This window comes from Eublepharis macularius, chromosome 2 (assembly GCF_028583425.1).
Source record: "Eublepharis macularius isolate TG4126 chromosome 2, MPM_Emac_v1.0, whole genome shotgun sequence".
NCBI lineage: Eukaryota > Metazoa > Chordata > Lepidosauria > Squamata > Eublepharidae > Eublepharis > Eublepharis macularius.
In genome coordinates, this window is record NC_072791.1 from 76,143,247 (window position 1) to 76,169,443 (window position 26,197).

The 26,197-nt window shown below is 42.2% G+C and overlaps 1 protein-coding gene across 16 annotated transcripts in view; it reads right to left on the reverse strand.

Annotated features, from left to right (window-relative positions):
• GPHN (gephyrin) overlaps nucleotides 1-26,197 on the reverse strand; it is a 566,991-nt gene that overhangs the window by 213,198 nt on the left and 327,596 nt on the right. For 9 of the 16 annotated variants that reach the window (XM_054970783.1, XM_054970792.1, XM_054970777.1 and 6 more), the window contains 3 exons: nucleotides 21,906-22,178; nucleotides 20,770-20,877; nucleotides 5,212-5,346 (listed from right to left, as the gene is read on the reverse strand). In XM_054970783.1, the coding sequence (XP_054826758.1) occupies nucleotides 5,212-5,346; nucleotides 20,770-20,877; nucleotides 21,906-22,178 (516 nt within the window). The remainder of the gene's footprint in view (nucleotides 1-5,211; nucleotides 5,347-20,769; nucleotides 20,878-21,905; nucleotides 22,179-26,197) is intronic. The other 7 variants (XM_054970790.1, XM_054970786.1, XM_054970784.1 and 4 more) reach the window with 1 other exon arrangement.

Below are 26,197 nucleotides of genomic sequence, written 5' to 3' on the forward strand. Positions count from 1 at the left end.
TGGGGAGGCAAGCACCCCCTAGTGATCTTTTAGCTTAAAACCTACCAATCAGCAGGCCTGCATGCGTGCACAGTCCCATGTGATACTGCACAGAAGATGGACAATGAACGTACCAGTTCATGAACCAGGGCAAGTTTGTGAAAGTTTGAGGTTCATGAAACGCAACAAATCATGAACTGCACGGTTCGGAATTTTCCCGGTTTGTGCCCCTCTCTAATATACACCTTTTGAATTATTTACATAAAAATACCAAAGCAGTTCAAAAAAATTAGACATACAAACAGCACAAGAAAAAAGATCTCAAAGCACCAATCATATCAGCTACTCATTGCCTTAGCTGTTAATACACTTATTTCCAAATAAACAGGCTGTATAACCCCTCTGAAAGCTTATAACAGAAGGGTCATTTCTCAGCTCACAAATGAGGTAGTTGCATGTCGGCGCAATTGTAATAATGACTTGCCCCTTTACAGTGGATGTTTTTACTAGTCTTATTTATCTAACCATTTTTATCAACCTCAAAGAGGTTTTATCACAAAATAATCTCCAAATCCTGTCCATATATTTATTTCATCTTTTATTCATGGCTATGTATAGCTATTTGATCTTGGTCACTTTTGCATAAGTTTCTTCTCCTTAGTTTGTGATTCCAATCGATCAGGGATCATTGAAGAGAGCAAAGCAACCTCACATCAGATATAAACAACTTAAACTCATCATTAAGTGCAAATAATGCAGCATTTTACGTGCAGTCCCAGAGACTTTGAAAATACAAAGTCTCTGTACCTCTTTTAGAAGATTGCTTCTCATTACCCTCTCCAGTTTTGTGTAGAGGCCATATTGCTTAAATTAAGATGACATGGTGACAAGACAAAGAATTTACTTTGTCTGAAAAGGTCTGAAATCTTTTGACTTAGTAATTATCATTCTCCTATTTAGCTTCGCATTTTATACCAAGTGTCAGGATAGCAACAGAATGGGAAATTTAATCTTCTGTAAAGTAAATTCCCCATCATGCTCTCTGTAATGAGAATTGGACATAACCCATAGTTAGACAAATAAGCCATAGTTGCATATATTTAGTAGTAAAGAAAGAGATATAATCATAACAACTACCTTTTACATTTTCCTTCATCATTGAAGTATAATTTAAAGCTGGTGTAACAGAATGGATAATCAGAGATTTCTTAATCCTGTAGGACATTTATTAAAAGGACTTCCCAGAAAACCTTCCTTGTCTCTGACGAATGTTGCTAATTTAGATTTCATGTTATTACATTTATCAGTAAATTCATTTTAAGGCGGCCTCGGAATGTAATTTCAACCAGTTCAACCTGGTCCAGACAAAGTTATCTCAGAGCCTGCTTACAGATACAAACCAGTTACTTTTCTTTTCTATACAAAATTCTTCTCAATCAGTAATTTCTCAGATTATGGCAATTGGAAAAAGCGGCTGCCCATCAGTAGCTTTCTCCACAGCATTGTTCATTCTATATTTCTCTCTGTTTGTTTTCTTATTTAAAAGATTTGTAACTTGGTTTTCTCCCAAAGGGAAACAAAGTGCCTCAAACAAAAACTAAAAACAAATACAAAACAAACACTAAACCCAGCAATGACTATAGACAATAAACACTGAGACCTAAAATAAGAGAGACTTCACCATTACTACAAACCACTCATGGTTAATTTATTCCTACCTAGCAAAAGTCTGTAAAGACTGCACATATTTTCTCTGAATTACATCATAGTACAATAATCTTGAAACTTATATTAGCACAACAATATATTTGGTGGTATTCAAATAGTTACCATAGAATACTTTAGCCCAGTTATTATAGAAACAGGCAGGCTATTTGAAGTTTAACAGTAATAACTCTAAACCTCTAAAGCTTTGGAATGGATTAAAAACTCATTCCATGCTTGCTAGAAGTACTCAGCTTTCAGCAATGAAAAGATGAGTAAAGCATTTTAAAAATCTAGGTCTAAATGTTGCTGAGATTTCTGAAGGTGATTCACTGAAACACCTTTTATTAGCTTTTAGTGAAAGCACACATACAGATATATTCACCTAGAAAGTATTTGTTACTCTGTCAGAAATTTACAAACAGCATTACAGGTATGTTTGAGTTCAACTGGTTATTCAACCACTTTCCAAAAGGAACAGAGGAAGACTGTTATGTTAAACTTTATCTGAACTTTAACTAGTTTTCCCATTAGAAGCTATGATTCATGAATCTTCTTGCATCAAAAGTGGCCTGCATGCCTCTTCTCAGTCACAACAGGAAACAAATCACCACAGTTCATTTGATACCCATTCATTGATTCTCCCACCTGTTCAAGTCAGAACTTGCCTTTAAAACCTTGGTTTGTGGATGTACATGTGGCAAGTGATTTAGGGCTGGCTCTGTGACCAGATCACTACAGATAGATGCATTTGTGTATATTAGTTTAGGTGCTAAGAGCAAATACATTTTGGAACAGAAGGGGAATTAGAGGGACAGGAAGACTGGAAATGTGGTAAGATTGTGAACACAATTGCTTGAATTCTAAGCAGCGTGAGCAGAGTCACATTTGAAAAAGGCATCTTCTCCCCCTCTCTCCTCCCACTGCAACATTCTGTGCCCACCAACTTGTGTTCCTGCATCAGACTCCCAAGAACAATGTGGGGGGCAAAATGTGGAGCTGCAACAGGAAGAGGAAATCAGCCAAAATTTGCCTCCCTTCCTCCACAAACAAAAACATTGTTCTGTCCAAGAAGCTGCTGTTGCAATGATGATATGATTCCTTAGAAGTCAAGTCATGGGTCTAGAACATCTAAGATTCAATCCTGGCATCTCCAGTTAGAATGATCTCAAATAACAGGGGTGGAAAAGACCTCACTTGAGTGCCTAACAACACATTACCAAGTTGTCCTTGTCCACTTCACTCCTGTTGACCAGGGTCGTTTCCACACGGCTCCCCGCTGCTTGTAAGAACCCAGAATATCGCGAAAAAAACGCATAAGATCGCGTTTTCTCACACGAGATTTGCGGGACGTCACGTGACATGCAAATCTCGCGCGAGAAAACACGATCTTCCGCATTTTTTCCGCGATATTCCTTGTTGTTATGAGCAGCAGGGAGCCGTGTGGAAACGGCCCAGATGTGTTCTACGAGTTCAATGCTTGGGGGCTTTAGTCTCCCCCCACAAACAGCACCATCTTCCTGACTTGAAACAGCTCCACAAAGCAGCTATTTGCCCTGTTAGTGAAAGTTACTTGTTGCCCATCACTACATGTACATTTCCTTAAGGGAGGCATTTTAGGTCACAAAAAACAGGCAGAGGTTGTCTCCTCTCCCCATGCTCCATGGATCCAACTTGTATGGCCCTGGAGATTAAGTTCTAAGCACTGAATTTCCAGAGGATATTTTGTTGCAAACATGATTTGTGTGTGTGCACAAGGACTTCGTAATGTATAGTTAGATCCTGAGACCTTGAAGAGCTATTCCAAATAGAGTAGATGATACTAGATTAGATGGAACAATGGCCTTACTCAGTAGATGGAAGCCTTATTTATTTATAAGCAGGGTAGTAAGTGTACGCTTGTTGTGAAGATGGGTGAAGCATTTACCAGGATTAAAATGGATGACAGCAACTGGTTAAACCTATACTGAAATACATCTGGCCATATAATGAAAAATGAAAACCATATAAAGAAATGATGGTTCTTGATTGCAAGAAATTAATACTTACTACTCATAATATTTTAATTTATCTTAGTATCCTTTTGATCCTCTGAAAACAATATCTTAACACATTTTCTATTTTATTTTAGGACATGTACACTAGCCTACAAAGCTACTTTTTACATCTTCCTATGCAAGTAACTATTTGACAGTGCAATATTTTAATCTTCATCTTTGTTAACTGCTACCACTAAGATGAAACAAACCAAACATTATCTTTCTACTTAAATTCAGCATCAAAAATTTGTACATTTCCTTCTAAGGTGCCTCTACACAGAGAAATTAAGGCACAGACTAAGAAATGAGTCTATAATCTTTAATGTAACTTGTTCACCCTTAACTTTAATAATTTTCCAGGCTTTCATTCAATAATAATATCCTGTACTATGCCTCAATTTATTTGGGGAAAATAAACAAAGGAAAGAAAAAATTCAAATACAATTAAATGATTCAAGGAGCTTCCTTATAAAATTCATTTTATGCTGCTCAGTTAACACCTGTGGTCTGCTATAGTCATGTCATGCAGTTCATAATAAATGCTAAAAACTTCAATAATTTAAGCAGAGTGCAGATTAATATGAGAAAATAAATGAAGTAAGCAGAAAATTAATCATTGCATATGTGTAATAATAAAGAACTGGAATTAGATGAGAGGAAACAATGTTGTTGGGCATTTGCTCTGCTAAACATGGCAACAATAATTATGCCAGGAAGAAAACTTTACAATATGAAAACACTAACTTAACCCAAATAAAGAATTCACTTGAGTAAAGGAATATTTTACAGGCCTTGCTACTTGTACAACTTTGCTACAAATATACCATATATTTTCTTCTGTACCAAACATATTGGATCACCTGCATAAGCAAAGTCAGCGAAAGAGAATATCTGTGATACTGGCTAGTAGTCTCAAAGGTTGGCATTAAAACTTTCTTTCTATATAATTTAGAGTTTCCAAATAAGAGGCAGCAAGTATCCAAGTTAGAGAAAAATTGTTTGGCTTGAAAGTATTTAAAATATAGTAATACCATACTGAGACAGGAAAGTGCCACAACCCAGAGAGTTGCATACACTTGTGGAAAGCATACTATTAGTCTAACTGTATTATTCTGGAGCAGAGTTACCTGCATTTCTCTGGGTAAATAAAGCACTGCTGGGGGTCTGCATTCTCATACACAATTGGTATAGCAATAGAGAACAAGCGAGCACCTTCAGGCATAAGAAGTTTTAATGTAGATAGGTAGGATTTACAGCAGTTGTTCTATAGAATTTAATATAAGAACTTTTCTTTAGTGTTCCTTGTATCACACTATTTCTTAAGTAGCAACAAGTGGGCAAGTAAAGTATGCTATCTTTTACACATTTATCAAGCTTAAACTATAATCTTACATGCAATCTAAACTTTAGCAGCAGAAAGAATTTAGCAGTCAGATAGATTACTCATCACCCCTTCCTTGGCTGAGTGTTGACAGAGCTGTTTACTTACTTTTGGTGTTGGGCAGGAAGCAGTGGAGAGGCGAGAGGTGGCTTGGGCACGAGGAGATTCTGAAGGAGTAGTGCTGAGTGATGCTGTGTCTCGTGGAAGCACTTGAACACCACGAGATATGATGGAATCTGGAATCTAAATATGAAAATAGATTGAATAAATTTGTCTAAAATAATGCTGAATAATAAAATCTTTCAATATACAGATATCTATATAACACGCCCTCCCCCCGGAATATTGGTTTTCCTCACCCCTTTCTTACACTTCATCTGGCAATACTACCAACCTACCATAATGTACATCACAAGCCACTCCCAATTCATCCAATAAGATTTTAATTATAAATCCATCTGAGATTTACTATAGAAAATATGCCTTTGGTTGGCTATATGAGAATTTAATGTAGGTGAAAAATCAATTAGGGAAGCACAAAATACGATTTATTTATTTATTTATTTTTATTTATTTATTATCAGATTTATAGTCCACTCTCCCTGCTACTGGGCTCAGAGCAGACATTTAAAAGTTACAATAAAAGATAAAACAAAAAGAATATAAGATATAAAATCATAAACATTTCAATTTCAGTAAAAACAGGCTCTTGATGCAGCGCTCACATTGCACAACCCAACCAGAATCCATGGGATGGTGGAGTGGCAAGCTGGTAAGTGGAACACAATCAAAGGAGGGGGAAACACAGACCCCCTCCTCAACAGGAGGCCAGCAGGGTTTTTCATCTGCCTCAACCACCATAGGCCTGGCAGAACATCTCTGTTTTGCAGGCCTGGTGGAAAGATAACAAATCCTGCTGGCCCCTGGTCTCCACAGATAGAGAGTTCCAGGATGGTGCCAGGGCTGAAAAAGTTCTGGCTCTGGTTGAGGCAAGGAGAACAACCCTAGGGCCAGGGATCACCAGTAGATGTTTATCTGCCAAATGGAACATGCTTCGGGGAATATATGGTGAGTGGCAGTCCCGCAGATATGTTGGTCCCAGTCCACTTAAGGGATTGGGAAAAGTTAAAAGGAAAACCTTGAAATTGATCCAGAACTCCACTGGGAGCCAGTGCAGCTAGCACAACACAGTTGTTATGTGTGTCTGAAACGGGGTGCCTGTAAGGACATGCACCGCTGCATTCTGGACCAGTTGCAACCTCCTGATCAGAGCCAAGGGTAGCCCAACATAGTGAGTTACAGTAATCCAATCTGGAGGTGACTATTGCCTGGATCATTGTAGCTAGGTCACGGGTTGAGAGGTAGGAGACAAGTTGCCTGGCCTGACGGAGATAGAAAAACACAGACCTGGCAACCACCATAATTGGGGCCTCCATTGATAAGGAGGCATTCAGGACCATGCCCAGACTCCTCCTCATTGTTAAGTATGAAAGTGGTGCCCCATCGAGGGCCAGGAGGCAAATTCACAAACCCAACCACCTATGAGCCAGGTGCAGGACCTCCATCTTCATAAGATTCAGTTTCAGTTAACTGTCTTTAACCAGTCACAGCTTCTAAAGCATTGACCAGATTTTCTGGGGTGGAATCTGGCTGGCTGTCCATACATCAACAGATATAACTGGGTTGAAACTTTGCAAAATCTGCACAAGGGAATGCATGTAGATGTTAAGATCACTTAAGACCACTCCTAAGATCACTGGCATTGATTGTGTTGGTCTGGCGTGGGATGCTAGGAGAGTTTGGCTATCTACTTGGTGTACCAACCACCTAGCGCACCAGTAGCTACCCTGTCGAGCTTGTTAGAGGTGGTATCGGGGTGGGCGTTGGAGCACCCTAGGCTGTTGGTCTTGGGTGATTTCAATGTCCATGTCAATGATGCCACCTCCTCCCAGGCTGCGGACCTGGAGTCTTCCATGGCAGCACTGGGACTATCCCAATTTGTTTCAGCTCCTACGCATCAAGTAGGGCACACGTTGAATCTGATCTTTGGGGCAGGGATTCAGGTGGATCTGGATGCTATTAAAGTGGTGCCGTGGTTGGACCACCATGTCCTGATCATCATCTGGGTATGCCACTCCCTTCCTGCATAGGCGGTGAGCTAATTTATGCTCGCCCGCAGAGACTTATAGAGCCAATTAGTTTCCAGAATGCTCTGCAGAAACCGATGCCCCCTGGTGGTTTTTTAGATGAGCTGGTGGGGGACTGGCATAGCCGTCTCTCAGAAGCCATCAACGAAATCACTACCTGTCACCCTCTCCGTCCCTGTATCAGACTGGCTCCCTGGTACACAGAGGAGTTACATCACATGAAGCGGGAACTGAGACGGCTAGAGCGAGTGTGGCGGCGGAATCGGGGCGAAGAGGCGAGAAAATCTTATAGAGCGTTTATGAAGGCCTATGAGGTGGCTGTGAAGGCGATGAAGAAGGAGTACTTTGCCGCCTCCATGGCATCTGCAAGCTCACGCCCGGCAAAATTGTTTCATGTAGTTCGCTCCTTGGTCTCCCTTTCACAGGGGGACTGCCAAATTAGAAATTTGGTCATCAGCTGTGAGGCTTTTGGGAGCTTTTTTGCAGACAAAATCTTGTCTCTCCACTGCGACCTGCCTACCACAATTGATACAGTAAGGGAACTGGAGACCCCTTGGCCATCTTCTGGTCCAACTTTGGATCACTTCAGCCTGGTCACCCAGGAGGAAGTGGACAGGATCCTGCAGCTGGTCAGGCTCACTACATGCTCCCTAGACCCCTGCCCATTGCGGCTGGTGAAAGCCAGTGGCAATGCGTTGGGGGCCCAATTGGAGGATATTATGAATTCATCATTGAGCTCTGGGGTTTTTCGCAGTGCGTTGAAGTAAGCCGCAGTGAGGCCTCTTCTGAAAAAACCATCCTTGGATCCCACTGACCCGTCCAGTTACCGCCCAGTATCGAACCTCCTGTTTCTGGGAAAGGTGATTGAGCAGGAAGTGGTGGAACAGCTGCAGGTTTTCCTGGAAGAGACCTCTGTCCTGGACCCATACCAGTCCGGTTTCCATCCAGGCCATGGGACGGAGACAGTGTTGATTGCCCTCATGGACGACCTCCATAGGCACCTGGATCGTGGTGGGTCAGCACTGCTGATTTTGTTAGACCTTTCAGCGGCATTTGACACAATCGACCATGAGTTGTTGGCCCACCGCCTCGCCGATGTGGGGATTCGAGGGACGGCCTTGCAGTGGCTTGTTTCTTTTCTCCATGGTCGGGGACAGAGGGTGGCGCTAGGGGAGAAATTGTCCACATGCCAGCCTTTGGTGTGTGATGTCCCTCAGGGGGCGATACTCTCTCCCCTGTTGTTCAATCTTTATATGCGCCCCCTCGCCCAGCTGGTGCGGAGGTTTGGACTGAGTTGTCATCAATATGCGGATGACACCCAATTGAATCTGCTGATGGATGATTAACCTGACTCTGCCCCTGATGCTCTGTTGAGAGCTTTGGAGGCCGTGTCTGGATGGGTGGCACAGAGCAGGCTGAAGTTGAATTCTGCAAAGACGGAGGTCCTGTACTTGGGCCGTGGGTTGTCAGAGAAGGGGATCCATCTCCCAGCCTTTGGGGGGGTACCACTTGTGCCTGTACCATCACTCAGGAGTTTGGGTGTGATCCTGGATTCCTCCTTATCTATGGAGGCCCAGATTGCGATGGTTGCCCGGGCTGCTTTTTTCCATCTTTGGCAGGACAGGAGGCTAGCCCCCTCTCTCTCAGCCCAGGACCTAATGACAGTGATCCATGCAACGGTCACCTCCAGGTTGGATTACTGTAACTCGTTCTATGCAGGGCTGCCCTTGGGTTTGATCCAGAGACTACAGCTGGTCCAGAATGCTGCTGCACATGTTTTGACGGGTGTTCCTTATAGGACACATATTACACCAATTATGCAGCAGCTCCACAGGCTCCCCGTGAAATTCTGGATTCGGTTCAAGGTGCTGGTTGTGACCTATAAAGCCCTAAATGGACTGGGACCAGCATACCTAAGGGGCTGCGTCTCCCTGTATGTGCCCTGGAGAACGCTCCGATCAGCTGGAAAACATCTGCTGGTGGTTCCTGGCCCCAGGGAGGCTCGGTTGGCCTCAACCAGGGCCAGGCCCTTTTGGGTTCTGGCCCCAACCTGGTGGAACTCTCTGTCTGAGGACATCCGGGCCCATCAGGATCTTCTATCATTTCAGTGGGCCTGTAAGATGGAGATATTCCACAAGATGTTCCGCATATGGTTGAGGCCAGCATGAGATCCTCACTGAGCCTCCCACCAGACTCCCCACTAAGTGTGGGATTATACAGTGTCCACTGGCCGGCTGCCCAACATATGTAGTACGGGGTATGTAGTGCCCATTCGTTTGCTGACCCACGTATGGGTTGCAGTACATTATCTGTCCCCTTCCCTCCCCCTGTATGTTGATGGGCAGGAATCTGGAATTGACCCCATCTTGGGACAGTTATTATCTGTTGTTGATTTTATGATGAACTCTTGTTTTATGAATTGTTTTAATATTTGTGTTATATTTTTATAACTGCTGTACCTCGCCCTGAGCCTGCTTGTGGGAAGGGTGAGTTAGAAATGTAAACAACAACAACAACAACAACAACAATAACAACATCAGGGAGAATATCGCCCTCTGGGGGATGCCGCACACCAATGGGTGATGTGGTGACAACAGCTTACTGAGCACCACCCTCTGTCCCCAACCATGGAGAAAAGAGACTAGCCACTGTAAGGCAATCCCATGTATCCCCACATCAGCAAGGCAGTGGACCAACAGATCATAGTCAACCATGTTGAATGCTGCCATAAGATCCAGTAACATGAGCAGAGCTGACCCCCCTTGATCCAGGTGTCTGTAAAGATCATCTGTGAGGATGACCAATGCCATCTCCGTCTCATGGCCAGAGTAGAAGCTGGACTGGAATGGACCCAGGACAGAGGAATCCTTCAGGAATACCTGCTGCTGTTACGCTACCACCCGCTCAATCACTTTACCTGAAAATGGGAAGTTTGAGACCAGGCGGCAACTGGCCGGGTCAGTGGGTCCAAAGATAGTTTCTTTTGGAGAGGTTGCACCACTGTTTCCTTCAACACTCCAGGAAAAACTCCAGAGCTAAGGTAAAGGTTAACAACGGTCTCCAAGGAAGCCTGCAGCCCGTCATGGCTAGCCTTCACCAGGCATGATGGGCAAGGTTCCAGAGGCAGGTGGTAGGCCTCACTCCCTGCCAGTTCCTGTCAACCTTGTCCCAGGAGAGTAGACTGAAATGATCTAACATAGGTCCAGAAGATGGCCAAGAGGCCTCCAGTTCCTTCACTGAATCAACTGTGGCCTGCAGGTTATGGTGGAGAGAGAAGATTTTACGCGCAAAATAGCTCCCAAAAGCCTCACAGCTAATTCTTGAATTTGCAATTTGGCGATCTCCCTGCGATAGGGAGACAAAGGACCTTTTGCCAGGTGTGAGCTTGTGGATGCAATGGAAGCAGTGTAGAATTCCTTCTTCATTGCTTTCACTGCCACCTCATAGGCTTTCATAAGCATCCTATAAGTTTTTCTTCCCTTTTCTTCCTGCCCCTGCCTCCACACTCACTCAAGCTGTCTCTGTTTCTGCTTCACCTGTTGTAGCTCCACAGTATACCAAAGGGCCACTCTGGCATGGGAGCAGAGAGGGCAATGGGGAGCAATTTCATTGATGGCTTTGGAGAGACGGGCATGCCAATCCTCTACCAGCTCATCCAACAAATCACCAGGGGGCATTGGACCTTGCAGAGCATTCTGGAAACCAACTGGATCAATCAGTCTCCTCGGGTGAGTATAAATCACCTTGCTTTCTATGTAGGAGGCAGGTGTTGGTACACCCAGATGAGCCTTCAGGACAAAGTGGTCCGACCATGGCACCACTTCAATTATGTCTAGGCCCACATAAATCCCCATCCCAAAGATCAAATCCAGTGTGTGGCCCGCTTGAAGTGTGGGAGTCGATACAAATTGAGGGAGTGAAGGTCCACAGCCTGTGAGAAGGTGTCATCATGGACACAGAAGTTCCCCAAAACTAAAAGTTTGGGGTATTCCAAGACCCAGCTGGCTACCACCTCCAACAGACTAGAAAAAACTGACTAGATAATTGAGTCTTCTGAAAATAAAGGTGCTTATAGGGTATGAACCTTCCTTTACTTGTGGAAAATAAGTACTTAACTACAATAAATTCCACAGTGTGCATTACAGTGACCTGAATTAACACAATAATGCTTGATTACTCGATATAAAAAAAGACCTAAATGTTGACCTGCAGTTTAAAGAGGGTAGTTACTGTTTCCTTTATGTAGATGTAAGCACTTGGTAAATATTATTATTATTGAATGCCTTATGCGGATTAAATTTTAGATACTGAAATACTAATGATAATTTATATTTTCAGCAAATTACACAACTTTTTGAATAATTATCCCACAATATATTTTATAAAGACGAGTTTCCCCAGACTATTAATATGTATCATTAGTGACAATCAAGTTCATTTTTTCTTTAAGCTGTATTTCTATTTTTAATCAGAATTAAATGCATCATGTAGCAACAGCCTTTAGATTACATTGAATCTGAACCTGTGACTGTTAGGGAATGTTTAGGCCTCATTTCATAAAATCTTATTCTGAGCATACATTGAAGCTACCAGCACACATAAATCTGTAAACAACTAATAAAGCCTTGCTCTAAGTGTCACATTCCTTCTTCTGAGATATCCTGCTTGTTACATATGTCTCCTATGGTGGAGCAGGTCACTAAGCAACGTGTTAACATTTTGTTGTTTTAGGTTATTCTAATTAGACAAATAAGATTTAACTTTGATTGCATTCCTTTCCCAAGAAAGTCAGACTTATAGCTCCAGCTTCTCAAATGTTAGTATACATCATTTGACACATAAACTTATCACATGTCATCTTCTCTTGGAACATGCCTCATTTTAACAGGGTTTCATCCTAACCTCTGATCTTTTATTCTGTAAACAAATAGCAATTATTTTGTAAATAATCGGTACTGAAGGATATATAAGGCCCTCCAGTGCTACTGGTCTTTACACGTTTCCCCCAATGGAGAATGCATCTGGGGTTATTCCATGTAAGAAATAAACCCATTTTTCTTCTGTAATCACTGAGTTTGGCGTCTTGAAATATATATATGGGTTAGTGGTAGTAGGGGACTTGTAAACTGAAAGCAGAGTATTATTAAAAAAAAACCCTCCTCCCCTAACACTTTCTCCTTCCGGAAACTCCCCACCCCAAAGATCGCTGGTATTGATTGCGTAGACCTGATGTAGGATGCTGAAGAGAGTTTGGCTATCTGTCTGGTGTACTGACCACCTAGTGCACCTTCCCTGCAGTTTGATAGAGTTTGGTAGAGAGTAACTTTGGTAGTTACTCCCGTAACTACCCTGTCATAGTGGCCATGCAACTCCTTAACTGTTCCCTTCACAGGACTGGAGCTGCAAGCAGCCACAGCAGCAACAGAGCATCTAGATGCAGTTGAGGAGTTGTTCATCACATGCCTGCCAGCAGCACCTCCAACAGCATTGCCCCTGCCGCCTCCCCCCTGGGCCATGGGCACTCCCCTGTTAGTGCACCAGGCCTGGCTTTGGCTTAAGTGAGGCCAAGGCCATTGACCTCCCTGCACATGTCTCTTTTTCCCCTTAAGGCAGGTCACAGTCAATCTGGGATGCTCAGGAACATGGCTGTCTCATCCCACAGCGACCCTTCATGACTGGCTATTCTGCCTGGCCTCTTGGATGGTTCCCCAGTCAGCCTGCAACTCAACAGGCCTCCTGGGACAACCATATGAGGGCTGGCTCTCCTGGCTTTAACTGATGTGTGCACAAGCATAATCACCATCTCAGGCAAGTTGTCCAAACATCCTGTTCTCTTTTGGTAGTTCAATAAGTCTGTTGACCAACAACTCTCTGTTTGTTTGCTTGTCTGCGGTTGCATGAGCCCCCTCCTTCCACTTCCCCATAGGCTGTCCTTTGCACAACCTGGAGGATGGTCTCTGGTTCCAGACTGGAATGGATGGGGTTACACTGCGGATGCTCCCAGTGCCTCTGCTTCTTCATGGGGCTCTGCTACCCAAAAGAGCAGGGGCTCAGAGGCACCCTGGAGGCTGTGTGCCCCTGTAGCCTGTCCCCTAACTGTCTCCTCTCTAACTTGCATCCAAGAGCAGGGTGGACCCCAAAGTGTGGCCTGTGTGTTGGGGGGTGGTGGCTAGGGCCCTCTGTTCTGTGCCATGCTGCTGGAGTCTGAGAAGCCAGATAGATGCCCAGAGAGTGTAGGGAGTGAGAATGATGCCCGGGATGCCAGCCAGTCCCTGTGCTGATCACACATGCAGACAGAGGAGGGTCGGATCCCCGTTCTGACAGGACGCAGTGTGGGAATTGCCCCCATTGGATCCTTCTCTTCACCAGTGAAAGTTGAGGGCTAGACAGGTGGCTGGCTGGCAGTCCCCCATTCTGATTGAGACTGTTAACTCAGGGGGTACTGAAGAAAAAGAAAAGGTGGAGGGAGAGTGGCTCCCGGATCAGTCCTTCCACATGGAATACTGATCCGGGAAGACTGGAGCATGTATGTGTGGGTGTGCAAGCACATGTTTGCTCTCCATCAATACTTGCTGGATTAACAGTCACAATCAGACTGGCCCAGATGCTCGAGGGCTACCTGGGCTGGATGAGCCTCCCACTCCCACCCTCCACCATCTCAAGAGGGTCTTTTCAGTATCAGTGAGCAACCCTTGTGCCCCAGTGTGGAGAAACTGCCCAGTAGCAGTGGGAGGTCCCAGAATGGCCATGGCATCTGCCAGTCTTAGATACCTGAGCCCATGCCCTTGGCAGCGACCCTCTGATGGAAGTTTTTCGCTGGAGGTCCTTATCTCCATAGAGATCCTTTGCAAAATCTTGGAGGTCAGGATTGGGGCAGGGGGATCTTCCCAGTGAGTGGTGCATTGGCTTCTGGCCTGACCCTTTCCAAACGCTGGGGGTGGGCGTGTGCTTTATCTGCCGCTTGGCTGAGCAACTCTTCCCCGCCTGTGCATTGGGGCCCCTCTAGAGCCAGGTGCCTCTGTGGAGGTGTGGTGAGCATCAGGGGTGGCATCTGTGGGGGGAGGGGCTCGACAGCTCACCTGGCCCCAGCAGGGAATGAGGGGTCCACCCTGCCAGCACCTGGGCTCCCCCCAGAAGGCTTACCCTGAACCAGGTGCCTTGGTACAGGTGCTCTGATTGTGGTGACCTCTGGTCCCCAACTGCCTGCTCTCAAGGGGGGGGGTGTTGGCAGACAGCAGAGACTGCAGCTCGCACATTGGTTGCGCCTTTGCTTGCAACTTGTAGGCCTGTTAAGAGGGGCAGTGTGGCAATTGGGGGATACTGGCAAGGTTGTCAGGGAGACAGGGGGCATGCACTCCCTGCTGCGGCCTCATCATGCTTTGCCAGGCTCAGCTGCCTGTGTAGCTCTCCTGTGAAAGTCCTTAGGGAGAGGATGAGTGGTGCCGCAGATCTGTGGGAACGTAGGCACTGGCTGGGAGGTGAGCCTTAGGATTGCACTGTAATCCCTATTTCTGGGATACTTGATGGTTTTGTCCTCTTGGTTCTCAGGGTAACCATTTTAATTACCATGAAATTCCGGGCTAAATTTTGTCTAGGCTCTTTATAGAATGGGGTTTTAAAAAAAAATTATACAGGCTAACCTAGTGCAGCTCTGAAAAGTTATGTCCATTGTACTCATTTTCTTAATTATCTTTAAGAATATCAAAAATCGCTTTAGCTTTTTTCATCTTTTTATCCTTCCTTGTTTGTCACTGATATTTTATTGAAATTATTTCACTTTCAATTAAAACAGACATATGAACATTGCAATAACCAACCTTTTCTTAAAACTTCAGATTTACCATCAATTTATGACACTACTTTTAATTAATGAAACATCAGACATAAAACTCAAAAAGTGAGCAATCAACCTCAGCACCATATGTGCCAATAACAGAGGAAGAAATGGGTATCATGAAATTAATAAGGAAGCAGACTGAAAGAAAAATACTTGAGCCTCAAGGGCATGAAAATAATTTAATACAAATGAAGGAAAAGGAAGACATACTAAAACATTTGCTAAATAGAATCAAATTACATCCTTCAGTATAAAAGCCTTCAAAAACAGTTGGTTAGAGCATGAAAACAACTGACATCTTAACAATTGTCTATTTCTCTTGATATTTCTATTTTATTTTAGGTGTTCATTATGTAGAGTGACTCTGTCTAGCGTACCGAAAATGTTATTCAATTCCATTTCCTCTTTCCTCTTCTTCCTTCTGCCTCTAATGTCTATATTCTAGGAGCACTAAATTTACAGGTCATAATGCATAGCAAATAGAAAGGAAATGCCAATAACAAATGGAGGGAAAGCTTGAGGAATGCAAATTGTGAAAGATCTGATTATAGATTATTGTTGTTGTTGTTGTTGTTATTAAATGAGATCACACAGAAGATTATGGGGGACTGGCACAGCCCAGTTGTGTGGGTTCACAGAGCCTTTGGGCAGACTAATGCTATCACATGAAAACTTGACAATTGAGAAAGCATGGCCACTTCTATTGTATTTACATTTTTAGCGTTGCCTTTTCCTTTCCTTCTACTCCTATTGACAAAAATGTCAATAAGTATTGCCTTACTGAAGCAGACTTACTGAAGCAGTCCATTTACATTGCTTTCTAGGGGCAAAATATATGTTATGGTGTCCACAGGTCTGACATATGGATGCTGATGCAAAGACAGAGCAGTGGGACTGGGTGATCTTGTCTCTCCCTTGCCTTTTCAAGTGCCAAAACCAGGACTGGGCTCTTGCGGCATTTTAAAATGGTCAAATACAGCTTTAATGATAATAATAACAACATTCGATTTATATACCGCCCTTCAGGACAACTTAATGGCCATTCAGAGCAGTTTACAAAGTATGTTATTATTATCCCCACAACAATCATTTTGTGAGGTGGGTGAGACTGAGAGGGCTCAGAGAGTGCTGTGACTGACCCAAGGTCACCCAGCTGGCTTCAAGTGGAGGAGTGGGGAATCAAACCCAGTTCTCCAGATCAGAGTCCTGCACTCTTAACCTCTGCACCAAACTGGCTCTTTCAAATGGTGTTGTCTACTGAGCCTTTGTTTACATAAACTACTACTGAGAAAATACCTTGCAGCAATTTATCCCCTGGTGTCCTATCCACATCCTCAAACTCATATCCACTGTTACATTGGTATGGGTTGTACTATTAGAGTCAACACAATCTGGGTTGGACACCTCTCCATTGAGTGAGAAGGACATTTTTGCATGAACAAGAAGAGTCATTTCAACCAATTTCATCTGTCTTCCCATAAAAGCTCTCCCCCTCAACCCTGAGGATGTAGGAGCTGCAGCAAGAAGGAAGCAGCAACAAAGTTTTATTGTGTTGGTTGAGGTATATGTATCTCTGAGGTTGACTGAGGCATGTGGATTTCCTTATTTTTGTGACCTAAAAAAGGGGCAGTTGTCTGAGAACATTTTATGTTATTAAATCATCTAACTACTTGATACTTGAAGAGTAGTCTAAGATTAAATTAACCCACCAAAAAAATCTACAAAAGACTCGCCTTTATGAAGACAGGGGAAAAAGGATTATGTTGTTACTTTAGCCTGGAAGTTCCCAGACCAGGAAGGCTAGCAACAGTGGTGAAAACTTTTCATGTATCTGCTTCTTCCAAGCAGTGATCAAATACAGAAACTGAGGACCCACCTATTCAGTTGGTTAGCATTGTCAAGAAACTCACATTGTTTTTTGTTTCAATCCATCATTTTTAACAACAACACCAACACCAACAACAACATTTGATTTATATACTGCCCTTCAGGACAACTTAACACCCACTTAGATCGCTTTACAAAGTATGTTGTTGTTATATTATTGAAGGCTTTCATGGCCGGAGAATGATGGTTGTTGTGGATTTTCCGGGCTGTATAGCCGAGGTCTTGGCATTGTAGTTCCTGACGTTTCACCAGCAGTTGTGACTGGCATCTTCAGAGGTGTAGCACCAAAAGACAGAGATCTTTCAGTGTCACAGTGTGGAGAAGATGTTGGCAGGTAATTTATATCTACCCAGGAGGGTGGGTTTGTGCTGAGTCATCCTGTAAGAGTTTCCCAGGGTGTGGAATGCTAATGGAGGGAGGCTTCACTGTATCTTGAGGAGGTTCTTTTGCATATGGATTGGTGCTTGATATGCTAATCTTCTCTGCAGGGCTATTGTAGGATGTAGAGTGTTTTGTTAGCCTGGTGTTTTTCAGGACTGGAAACCATGCTCTATTCATTCTTAAAGTCTCTTCTTTCCTGTTGAAATTGTGCTTATGCTTATGAATTTCAATGGCTTCCCTGTGCAATCTGACAAGTTGCAAGTGTTGTCCAGTATTTTAGTGTCCTGGAATAGGATACTGTGTCCTGTTTGGGTTAGGCTATGTTCAGCCACTGCTGATTTTTCAGGATGGCCAAGTCTGCAGTGTCTTTCATGTTCTTTTATTCTTGTCTGGATGCTATGCTGTGTGGTCCCGATGTAAACTTGTCCACAGCTGCAGGGTATGCAGTGTACTCCTGCAGAGGTGAGAGGGTCTCTACTGTCTTTTGCTCATCGTAGCATCTGTTGTATTTTTCTGGTGGGTCTGAATACTGTTTGTAGGTTGTGTTTTTTCATAAGCTTTCCCATCTGATTAGTGATTCCTTTGATATATGGCAAAAACACTTTTCCTGTGGGAGACTGTTTTTCCTTAGTTGTTTGATTTATCCTTGGTTTAATCGCTCTTCTGATTTCATTTCTGGAGTAGCCATTTGCTTGAAGTGCGTGGTTTAGATGATTAGTTTCCTCGTTGAGAAAGTGTGGTTCACATATCCGTCTTGCACGGTCTACTAATGTTTTTTATTATGCCTCTTTTCTGTCGAGGGTGGTGACTGGAGTTTTTGTGTAAGTACCAATCCGTGTGAGTGGGTTTCCTGTAGACCTTGTGACCTAACTGAAAGTTAGATTGTTGTTGTTGTTATCCCCACAACAATCACCCTGAGTGGAGGGTGGGGCTGAGAGAGCTCCGGAGAGCTGTGACTGACCCAAGGTCACCCTCTTGACTCTTTTTCTTTGGTTACGCTCTTGTTTGAAGAAGCAACCCATTTTTTTGAAGACCACACTATAGGTGAGGGCCTATAGCTGGCATCTTGTTTTATCTCTTAGATCCTGAATTGGTTATCTTGACGCTTTGCTGAATTTTGCTATCTGCCTGAAGGTAACATCTGGAACAAATTTAGGAGTTTCTATGAATGCTAGCCTAGTTATCTAGCCTTTGTCATATCACTTCTCCTGGTGCACTCTTTTAAACACTTTGATAATTAGCTTTTTGCACTTCTTTAATAAATTCTATTACCGATATCTTGTGTGGAGTCATTTGTGTTATTGCTACAATCTGAATCCAGTAGCATGGCCATTATTTGCTCTATGCTACCCAGTTAACTTGTTTCTGGACTCAGCCTACCAGATGCCTACTTTACAAGGTTGACTTCTGTTTGCTTACTCTCCAGAGGGTTTTAGACACTCCTCAGTCTCAAGCTGAGGGCTAATATGGTGGTGCATGTCCTCATGGGAACCCCGTTTAGGACGCATACTCGACCTGTACTGCGCCAGCTTCACTGGCTCCTGGTGAGTTCCAGATCAAGTTCAAGGTTTTGGTGTTAACCTTTAAGGCCCTTAATGGACTAGAACTGCATATCTTTGGGTCTGTCTCTCCCTGTATGTTCCCTGGAGGGCATTTTGCTCTGTAGACCACCATCTGCTGGTGGTCCCTGTCCCAAAGGATGTTCGCCTGACCTCAACCATGGCCAGAGCCTTTTCAGCTCTGGCTCCGGCCTGGTGGAATGCTCTCTCAGTTGAGATCTGGACACTGTGGAACTTGTTACAGTTCTGCCGGGCCTATAAAATGGAGATGTTCTGCCAGGCCTATGAGAATGGTTGAGAGTGGTTGAGGAGCTGGCAAACTATCCTGCTGGTCCCTTGTCTGTTTTGTTCTGTTCCAGTGTCTAATGAGATGTTATGCCTACCCAGAATATGTATTGATATTTTATTGTTTTATGAGATTTTAAACTGTAATTTACTGTACTTATTGTAAAGACATACTCTTGAAATTGAGGTTTTATGATGTGACCCACCCTGAGCCCACTTGCAGCAAGGGTGGGATATAAATCCAACACACAAACAAATAAATAATTAGGGGGGCTGGTGGTGGCTGCTACCCGGGAAAGTGATGACTCAATTTCAGAGAATTGGGGTAGTCCTCCTGGGGGACTCTGGATAAGGCAGCCCTCCTTCTCCTAAAAGGATAAAGTGTACTGAGGGAGTGTAGAAGAATATACTAGCTCCCTCTTTCTCAGTTCTCTTGTTCCCTCTTTCACAGTGGCTTTCTAGTCTAATCTGTTCTGTTTCTAGCATGTATGCATTGGCAATCAGAGAGTCACACAGTTTGTTAGCTGATGTAGCTTTATCGGGTTTGAGGCCTTTGTGGTGGATTTCTATTTTACTGCAAAACATAGATAACCTCTGTGATATCCCAAACAGTATTACTGGCTATCTGCATGGATGGTCACATTTGCTGATTGGACAAAGTTAGGAGGCAAGGCCAGTATGATGTTTAAATTCAATTATTGATCTTCCACCAATGCTTAGAACCTCAGCTTTTTAACAGATACTGATTTTCAGAGAGGGGGGGAGACACACTCTGTAGAACAGGAGAGCTATTATTTAGTATAACAAGGAAATCTGATTCATGACCTAAATGGCAATATCCGTATTTTCTTTAAAACATACAGCACTGCAGATTTAAGAAGGGGCACCAAGACAAAAATGGCATTGAGGTTTTCATTCTGCAAGTGAGTGAAACAAAATCAAAGGAAGGGAACTGAATATGATCAGAAAATGAAAAACACAAGAAAAATGACAGCAGTGGATAATTAATAACAGCATCTGCCTGTAATTCAAGTTCAAGCAATTTGCAGTCCAGATGCAGCCACCTTGATTTGTAACAGGAAGAATATATTTCAATATGTAATTTTAAACATTTCTAAGAGAGTTTTCAGCACTGAACAAATTGCCCAGTCTTCTTCTAAAACAAATTAAAAAGTTTCAACCCAAGAGTAATAGAGATTTTAAAATCAATTTTTCACAGCTAAACTAAATAATATTAAAACACCACATATTTTTTGTTAGATGATAACTGAATTTGGTACTACATTGGCTGTAGCAAAATTTTTGACTGCAGTAGATGGTGAGGTGGAAACAGAGGGTGATATTAGAGAGATTTGTGTTGTCTAAGACAGTTAGGTTGTCAGATTGTAAAATAAACTGTGCCACATCACACATCTGACAAAGTGCATGGAATAGTAATTCAAGACTTCTTCGCTTAGAAACCAATATACAATGGGAATAAAATGAACAACTCTTCCTTGCACACAGAGAGGAGGCAGGCAAAATATCTAAAATATCAGTAATTTAAAACCCTCTGATCGGTGTGTCTTACCGGATCTCCTGCACTGCCTGCTGCGTGATGGGAATAACAGATGAGACCAGGGATGGGATGTTCACCTTTTGCCATGAGAGCAGCAGAACTGGTGTAGGATGGATGCTTCTAATGTACAATACATAACAACTATGAATACAGTGACAGGAAAACATGAAACTAAACAAGCAAAATGAACAGAAGGAACACAGGTGAAAACAAGTGAAATACACAAATGCAAGATGCATAGGACTTTAAATGAGCACAATCAGTTAAGATCTCAGGTATTTCCTGCTTTTAATACTTACTGCTTTCATCTTGTACCTTTCCAGCAGAGCATATAGTTAATATAGAACTTTATGAATTACTATTAAAAAATTCAACTTTCCATTGGTAATAAATGACTAACTGCATTATGCTTGCAAACATCTGATAATGCTTTTAAAGAGGAATGCTGTATAGAGATGATTTGGAGATTATAATATTTCATTTACAAGAATGTTTTCTTTGCTCATTCCATAAAACAGTGTGAGGGGTATGGGCTACTGAGAAATTATATCCCATGGCTCACACCCTTTGACCCCTTAACCCTAGAAGTGGTCCAGGGTTCAACTGTGGTTTGACAGGACTCAGTTATTTCCAAAGCTTGGCTCAAACTATGCACTGTTGGTATTACCATTGCATCCAAGGGTGTACAATTTGGAAGAACTTCATTCTTTATATGAAACTAATCTACTAATAATTTTTTATGCAGTGTGGACTGCAGGTTGAAGGTTTGTCTGAATGCAGAGCTCTTCCAGCTGCATACATACTTCAATTTCTCAACTTTCTCACCAAATCAGTTTTCAGCATGGGAGGAACAAGTGCCCTGAGAAGGTGTCTATGAAAGTAGTATCAGAAAATATATTATTTTTAGAATTATTACTAAATAGGATGGTTATGTAGGATTAATTCCAACTGTGGTTAAAATGCTGTAAACAAAAATGATAGGGAAATTGGTGTGTGTGTGTTGAAGTTATTTGATTAAACTTTAAGCTAGGTTTTCCTTATTGCCACAGAACTATAAATTGAAAAAAATTAAATGTATAGCTGAAAGGTTCAGGGAAGATACTTGAGATAGAAACCAATGTGCCTCTTTTTATATGACCTCTACTCACCTTAGCTGCAATGGCTGCAGCAGTTATATGTGAGGAGGAACTATCTTCTGTTGAAGCAACTCCACTATCTTTTTTCTCTTCCTCCTCTTCCTCACACTGAACGCCTTTGTCTTCTGTTTGCTTGTGTGGGCTGATGGTTGGAGGAGGAGAAAGAGGTGGTGGTGGTGAAGGTAGATCTTCAAGTTCATCATGCACCTCTTTTACTTTTACAATGGCATCTCGCAAAAGATCAATGGCATGAGGTAGGGCTGGCAGTATAAACTGAAAGCATTCCTGTGCACAATGAAAAAAAATGACAATGAAGACTTACCTACAGGTGACAGTAGCTATTGAACAGCTACTGAATAGTTAAGTATATTCAAGTTGTCTAGAGATCTCAATTAGCATGGTGCTCTTATGTATGTTATAGATGTTTTGCACATACTAATATTGTTGTCACCTTAACTTTTCTTTTTAACTTTACCATATAGACACCACAGTTCTGTTCTAGAGCTTTTCCTTTACATAGTTTTATCCTAATAGACAAAACCATATGCTGAGGTTTGAAAACAATATTTTAAGACAAAGCTACTGTTGCAAAAAGTGTTTTATACATACTAGTTATGTATTACCTATTGCAAGGCTCTCCAACTTTTTTAAGCCTGTGAACACTTTTGGAATTCTGACACAGGGTGGTGGGCACAACTACAAATTTGCTGCTGCAGGAGGTGGAGCCAACCACAGAGTGTCAGGGAGTGACGTTATGCATAACTCTAATAGTAACTTCCAGCATTTCAGGCAGAAGTTCTGTTTAACAGGATGCCTTTTAAAGTGAACACACAGAGTAATACTGTGAGGATTTTTGTGCGGTGGTGGCGGCTGTTATGTAAGTTACTTCTTAAAAATCTGTATAGCCAAACAGATTTGCAGTGTCCAATCAGAAGTCCTGTTGAGTAAAAGCCCCACCTGGCCCTGCCCAGTTTCTAAAAACTAAGATTATGACCATAACTATTAAATAAAATTCACCTTTTTAGGTTACCCCTACTGAAGAATCTTTGGCTTCCAAAATGTTTGTTCCATCCAACACCAGCGCTCTATTTGCTCTAGTCTATTATGTCTCACAGACATGAGTTCTGGAACAAGTATATTGTAAATTGTCCTGCTTTCTCCCTCTTTGGACACTAGAATACTGGTGGGCTTTCTTTCTTTCTTTCTTTCTTTGCATATAAGCTTAAGTACATCTGAGAGTATTCAAGCAGAGACATTCAAAGACAGAGCTGTCCACTGAAGTATCACTTAATGCCTGCTGACTGCTAGGATTGCTGCAAAGAAACTAGAGTAGGTGGGGTCCTAGCCTGATCTAGCAAGACTTGCTTCATTTTCTTACATTCCTAAACAAGAGTGAAAGCTCAATACTATTTGACATAATGTCTTAATAGATGAAAAATCCTGATTATATAGTTATTGAAAACCTGCCTATTTAACTGCTTTGGCAGTATAGTCTTTCAAGTGGTCTACTATTAGATTTTTAAAATGTAATGCAACAATAAATCATATACATATATGAAGCAAAAGATAAAGCAGCAACAGAATTCAGCAATAGGTGACAATGGCAAGAAAAATAATTTCAAACCCCCTCCCAACGAAAGCCTGGAACAGGACTGATGAAGACAACGTTAGAAAACAGGCAGGTAGATTTATATAAGCAAAAACTGTTCTTCAAATATTCTGGTCCTACACTGCTTGTGTATTCTTGCTTTATAGGTTTAACACAAATTGGTGAACTGCAGGGATTCTAGTTTAAAAAGTAAAGCAGACCACACAAGACTCAACTCACTCTTTTCCTTCGATGTGATAAAGTCAAGGTAAATACTAAAAAAAACCCTTCATATAAATTAAACATAGTGTAACTTATTTACACTATTTAGCTCCATAGTTCCATATGTACTTCCTTATCTCCTATTTAAACTATTTTCTTTTGGAGACTATATTTGCCAACTGAGTTCAGCTCCAATTTCCCATTTCACTCTTTGCTCTTACCCCAGGAAATGTTTGGTTTCAAAATATGAGTCAAATCTTTTTTAATGTAACTGTGACAATGTCAGGAAATTGGCTTATTGTTTCTGTCCCTTGTCACTGCTCTCATTTCAGAGTCAGTAAATTATAAGACAGGGGAAAAAAAGAAAAAAAGAAAATTCTGTTCTTCAAATCTGAAATATGTCTCCCAATAACTAGGGAATTGTATTTACATTAGATTTTGTGGCAAAGAGATCAGCCTCAGTGTTTCCATTACTGGAATATTGGAGCAGGATAAGTTTTCTTTTATAGTCCACTTCTTGTTTACTGAATCTGTCCAGCTGAGAGTATTCAGCACAAACTGGTACCATGTGAAAGGAACTGGAAAAGTCTGGTTTCAAAATTTGTTTAGACTTTATGAAAAAGATGACAGAAATAGGTTCACCTTGTTTATCTAGTATCATCATCATACTGTCTGTACCACCTTCCCCCCCTTCAGGACAAGAGCCATAGAAACAAGGATTTTTGATTGTTCAATGAGTTGATGTTCAATCCTTCCTCCCATTTCCACACAGTATATGTGTACCAACATCATAGAGCTGCATCTGAGGTTACCCAGAACATATCCTATTGCTATCATTCACTACAAAGTTTGACTAATAGGGGTCTCTTTCTCCACCCTCTGTCATAAAATATCTTTACTAGAAACCTGTTCTGTTTGCATGTGGAGGCATCAATTCTTCCTGCAAAAACACTTTCTCTTCTGGATGTAAAGGGATGAGAACCTCCCTGATCTCCTGAATTTGTAGGGGGAATTCTCTTAATGTGCACTGCATAGCCTGTGTGTATGTGTAAAATGCCATCAAGTCACAACTGACCTATGGAGACCCCAGCAAGGGTCTTTCAAGGCAATTAAGAAGCAGAGTTGGTTTGCCAGTGCCTTCCTCTGCAGAAGTAGAAAAGAACAAGAGTTCAGTAGCTCCTATAAGGCTAACAAAATTTGTGGTAGGGTATGAGCTGTGAGTGGTCAGCCTGGCCTCCGTCATTTTAATAGCTGCTTATAATGTAAAAAACATAAGCCATTGAATCTGATGCATCTTAATTTGCATTAGCAAAACAGCCAGCTGACCAAAGCATTGCTGGATCCCGCCGGGGAGAACGAGATATGAATGGAATGTGAGTAAAAGCTGAGAAACTGAGTGTGATTGGCTCCTGCCTCCCCATGCTGCGGAAGTGCTATCTTTGACTCATGAGTCACCGCCCGGAACATTCCAAACTCCCCTCTTTCCATTGATTAATTCCTTTCCTGCAATTGAGGACCATCAATCAGCTTTGATAAGTTTAAAACTCTTCCAGGGAACATACTAAAAATAACCAGATTAAAATAAACCAAAAATCTTTTTCTTTCCCTGAATTTTTGAGCTGCTGTCTCTGTGTACCAGGAAAAGGGAGGAAGGGTTCCCTACCTACAATGTTACAATATCAGAAAGCAAAAACTCAATATAAGTAAACAATAGTCAACAAATCAACATAGGCAAATAATAATAAATGGTAAAATGAAAAACATGTTACGTGGTAAAACAATTAATGTAAGGCAAATAGGAAAAATGCAAAATACAGATATTACTAAAGCAATAAATAAAGGAAGCAAATGTACTCAAGCAATGAAGCAAAATAATAAACAAAAGGCAAGCGAAATCAATTCCAAAGGTATTAATGAAAATAAGTATGTACATAAAAGGATTGGGAGGAGGGTTTAGCAATCACCCTTCCCCCATATCTAAAGACAAATGGCAACACAAGCAATTAGGGCAGGACTCTTGAAGTTCTCCCCCCTTCCCCAGTGTCCAGAATAAACAGCGGTGCACAAGATCTTGAGGTCACCTCTTCAAGTCTGGAGAGCCAAGGAGAGGCACTGACTGTCAGCCGTGGACAAGTGGGCCCTGGCAGGTGGCATTGTTTGAAGGTGAGAATAATGAATTTAAGCAGGGAACGAGTGGAACCTGATGAAAAAATTGATAAAAAGGTGCTTCACAGCCAGAGGCTGTGAGGCTAGGCAAAGAGAGTCTTTAGAAAAATGTCAGAGATAACCGAACTGCTCATTCTCCTAGGTTAAAAGGGCAGCACAGCGAAGCACAGTGGAAAAAGCTGAAGTGGAGGAGGTGCTGCTGAGTCTGGGGAATTTCAGGATTGTGTTGTTGCATGGCAAACTGGAAGACTGTGGAGTAGACTATAGGACAGTTTGGTGGATAGGGAACTGGTTGGAGGACCGCACTCAAAGAGTGGTGGTCAACGGC